The sequence below is a fragment of the Penaeus vannamei genome, chromosome 4, assembly GCF_042767895.1.
Source record: "Penaeus vannamei isolate JL-2024 chromosome 4, ASM4276789v1, whole genome shotgun sequence".
NCBI classification, from domain to species: Eukaryota; Metazoa; Arthropoda; class Malacostraca; order Decapoda; family Penaeidae; genus Penaeus; species Penaeus vannamei.
The window spans coordinates 23,055,059-23,060,058 of record NC_091552.1 but is presented as its reverse complement, the minus strand read 5'-3'; the positions used below and the strand labels follow the sequence as shown (position 1 = coordinate 23,060,058).

The window sequence follows — 5,000 nt, the reverse complement described above, 5'->3', positions numbered from 1 at the left end:
ATTTTCTGCATCAGCAAAATCCTATATAGAAAAATATTAAAACCACAACTGGATCAAAAATAAAAGTTAGATAAAACAGTAACATATATATCTCATCTTTTTATATAGAACGAGGTCATTTTAAGAGGGATCTCTGGAGGCTGCCCAGCTATCCTAATACTACTGTTAGTTAATGATGTGCAACTTATCCTAAACTATGTATTTCACACACCAAAATATCTTTGGTTAAAAGGAGAAAAGGAAGAAGAGGTAAAAGAATGTGTCGAAATGAAGAAGTTATAGTACAGTGATAGCAGCAGTCGGAGAAGTACTAGTAGTAATAGAAGAAGAAGAGGAGGAGGAAGAGGAAGAGGAGGAGAGGGAAGAGGAGGAGTAGAGGGAGGAGGAGGATAGGGAGGAGGAGAGGGAGGAGAAGGAGGAGGGGGAAAGGGAGGGGATGGGGGAGGAAGAGATGATGATGATGAAGGAAGGAAAGAGCAACTCCTGTCTGGGTTTCCTAGAGAAACACCAAGGTCGCGATACGAAAAGATGACCTGGTCAGTCCGCCCGGTCAAAGGTCAGTCAGTTTCATGTGGGCCGAGAAATTTTGACCTCATCAAAGCAGAGCTTATTTTCCGATTACAGCCACTGAAAGTACAATTTACAAACTCGGGTAAATCATTCATTCACAATTTCCAGTTGAGTTACAAACAAGCTATTTTCCGTGTTTCTGTTGCATATTGAAAATACCAGATTACTCTTAATAGTTCTCGTCACAGACTTCAACAGATTTACTCCACATAATTTCATTTTCACTGTAGTCACGATATGCAGTAACTGTTCCATCAGTTTGCACATCCAAACATTAGAAATTCAATTTCTTTCATCGAAAAATCCAGCAATGTATCTTTGAAAAGACATCGTAATTCAACAGACGCCACATTGCAAGGCAAATAAGTGAGACATCGTAGTACAGATGACGTCACTATTTATAGTATCAGTTTATTTCATATAGTAAACTGTTTCTATGATTTATAGATAGTAATATTTCTTTCACTATAAAAAAGCAATACGACAATCCTATCACAGTCTAATAAACTACACTGTTTTTGTTACTAAATTCATAGATTAATAACATCTACATCCTCGTCACAAATAAGATATACCAGATGCATCACATACACACAAGAGTACCTCTCGGTGGAGCTTCTCACTGCCTCGCCCAAAAATCATATATATTCTGTGAAATGTACATACAACATGAAAGTGGCTGTTGATGAGCTTCATTTTCCAAATCATTAATACTGTTAAAGAAAACGTCTCTTCACCAAAGACGAGACTGTGTTCACTTAACAAAAATTGCAGGCAGTTCAAATCGGCACGACACCGTTTCTATAGAAATCACTTGACTTTTAGATACTGATGCCAGCAGCAATCTACTTAACAAACTGAGGTCTGATATCTTTGAGAATCATAAAACTTACAGGAGTTATCTCAGCAGACATCGCACATCACTTGAATGAAGCGTGCCATGACTCCCTGCAAATATATCTCAGAAGAAAAAATAAGACACAACACTTCCAATGCTGGAGTTCTTTTTCTTGCTCTCTTGTCTCTCGTACCACATATGGATACATGAATTATTGCCAAAGTCAGTCACTTACAAGGAGCTCCGTGCCTATGCCAGAAAATTCACACTAGGAATTGTATATCTCCTAAAAGTGACAAGAGTGAAAGGAAAAAGAGAAGGATGGAAGAAGAAGGTGGAGATTGACACGGGTCATGCTCGAGGAAGGGAAAAGGTCTGAGCGACGGAGAGGCTGTGGAATAGGAATGAGAAGGGGACACGGGAGCTTGGACAGAGAGGAAACGTAGAGATGTTTGATATAAACCTAGACCCAGTGACGAGAAATAGCGGCGACCTGCAGTCCATAAACCTTGGTCTATGGCTGATGTGCAACCGTGGCACCGTGATGGCAGACAGGAATCCCAAGTGCGAAGCGGCGGAGGGTGGCGGCCACGCGACGACCCAGGTCCTGGATTCGAGGCTGATATTGCTTTCAAGACATCGCGCTTTCGGGCGGCCGCAGAAGTCCTCGCTAACCGGTAGTGGGACTCGCAACTGGAGAACAGGGAGGGTGAAGTCTAGGCGTCGTGAAGACCTCAGGACTGGGTGGGGTCGAAGCCATTATCGGTGGGCGGGACGGTTGTGTTGAGGCCGTGCGAGGGCCCCTGCAGCCGGATCAGGATGTCTTGGTTCTCCTTCCGAACTGCAACGAGACAGAGGGTCAGATAGCGAGAGGCCGGGAACCGACGGAGACATAGCGATTATAAAATGTGTATGTATGTGGGTATGTGTACGTGTGCGGTTGTGTATGATGGTAATGGTAATGGTAAGAAATACTGTGATAATGATTATGATGGCAATATGACAAATGAGATGACAGTAATAACAATATTCATAAAAATAATGATGGTAAGGATAATGACAAGGTTAATTATAACAATAGAACATTAATAATGATAACGACAAGAATAATTACAAAAACAATAACAATAACGATGATAATGATAATGATAATAATTATAACATACAAAAATAACAATATTGATGATAATAATGCTAATAACAATAATAAATATCATATCAACAGTAATAACAACAACAATAATGATGACGATGATAATGATAATAATACAAAATAATAATAATAGCAATAATAATAATGATGATGATGATGGTAATAATGATGGTGATAAAAATGATAATAACAAAGGTAATAACAAGAACAGCAATAATGATAATGATAATGATAATGGTAATAACAATGATAATGATAATGATAGAAATTATAATGATAATGATAGAAATTATAATGATAATGATAAAATGATAGAAATTATAATGATAATGATAGAAATGATAATGATAATGATAGAAATTATAATGATAATGATAGAAATTATATTGATAATGATAGAAATTATAATGATAATGATAGAAATTATAATGATAATGATAGAAATTATAATGATAATGGTAATGATAATAACAATAATAATAATGATACTACTACGAATAATAATATCAATACCAGCAAGAACAACAACAGCAACAGCAACACTAATAGTGTTAATAATAATAATGTAAAATAATGATAATATTAGTAATGATAGTAACAACAAAAACAATGTGAAACAATAGCAAAAATTATCATAATAGTAGATAACTTCTACCTCGGCACCACACAAACTCGCGCTTGATGGTAAACTCGCCCTCAGAACACGAGTCACGTGCCCGGGCAAGCGGTGCCAAGTATAAAAAAAAAAAAAGAAAAAAAAATACCCAGGCACTGTGCCCTCTGTACCACCCACTGCTCTGGCACTAGTCAAAGGCAAATACTATCATTGTGAGTTTGTATTCAATTTCATTCATTATGGAAATTTAAAAAGTATTCACATAAACAAGTATAAACACATGTTCCCAGGGGACATTTTATCTTATTTCATTTCATTGTGCGTTTTGTGCTTTTGTTATCATTTCTTGCGTCGAAAGAGGAGGTTTATTTGCTTATGAGAAGCAGGACTTAGAAATCTAAGGATGGATTTCGGTGTAAACTTGTTTCTGTGCCAATTGAATGGTGCGGGGTAGTGACCTGGGTGAAAGCTTTCATAGAAAATGGGTCTGTTAGTTATCAATTTTCTATTAATAACTGATGATAAACATATATCTTTTAAAATGGATTTCAAGACTTTGTCAGGTAGTGTATTCTATGATTTATATAAACATACAGATATTTATCTCTCTCTCACTATATATATATATATATATATATATATATATATATATATATATATATGTGTGTGTGTGTGTGTGTGTGTGTGTGTGTGTGTGTGTGTGTGTGTGTGTGTGTGTATATATATATGTATATATATATATATATATATATATATATATATATATATATATATATATATATATATATATATATATACATATGTACATATGTACATATGTACATATGTATGCATGTATGTGCATACACACACACACACACACACACACACACACACACACACACACACACACACACACACACACACACACACACGCACGCACACACACACACACACACACATACACACACATATACATAAACATATATATATATATATATATATATATATATATATATTATATCAATAAATGAATATAATATTTATAAATATATATCTCTATCTGTCTACCTATCTCTATATATATTTTCATAAGTATGTGCATATATGCATATATACATTATATACATACACATATTATACATGCATAGGCATAGGCATATACACATGCATGCATATACATATTCTTGTGAATATATATATATATATATATATATATATATATATATATATATATATATATATATATATAGACACACAAACACACACACACACATATATACATGTATATGTATATAAATATATCACACACACACATATATGTTTTTTTCTTTCTTTTCGTTTTTACACACACACACACACACATCCTTTTTTCTTTCTTTGAACAAACACATATTACATCCTGGTGTCCATCTTTTAGTTTGTTTGTTAAACCTTGCATAATCCCAGTGACTAGTAAAGCAATTCTCTGAGAGGCCGATAAAAATGTCCTTACTGCCAGAGATAAATGCGTCGATGGTTTAGAGCTCATTCTTTAAACGAGACAAAATCGTTGCACGGAAAATAAATAGAAAGCTCAAACCAATTTGCGAAGAATCGTGAAAATTAAGTAAAGGGCAGGTGTGGCTCTCAAAATCTTGACATACCGAGTAAACCTGCGTCCGATCACTTCCAGGGGAAATCATGCTTTTGGCGCTTGCACGCTACGGAATGCTGACGCTGACGGAGCGAGGCGTCCAGTCGAACGAAATCCTGCTGAGGATGGGGCTGAGCGCCCACGGAACCAACGTCTTGAAGGACACGTGCGCCATCACGAAGACCATGGCTGCGAGACGAAGGTTCCG

At 35.9% G+C, this 5,000-nt stretch overlaps 2 protein-coding genes across 2 annotated transcripts in view; both read right to left on the bottom strand.

Moving 5' to 3' along the window:
• LOC113811390 (peroxiredoxin-like 2A) overlaps positions 1-5,000 on the bottom strand; it is a 343,946-nt gene that overhangs the window by 92,059 nt on the left and 246,887 nt on the right. The gene's annotated exons all lie outside the window — the stretch shown is intronic.
• Positions 1-5,000, bottom strand: part of LOC113808999 (uncharacterized) — a 115,456-nt gene that overhangs the window by 2,176 nt on the left and 108,280 nt on the right. The window contains exon 3 of the mRNA XM_070120879.1: positions 1-2,249. This exon is cut by the window's left edge and continues 2,176 nt beyond it. Coding sequence (XP_069976980.1) covers positions 2,143-2,249 — 107 coding nt within the window. The 3' untranslated portion in view covers positions 1-2,142. The remainder of the gene's footprint in view (positions 2,250-5,000) is intronic.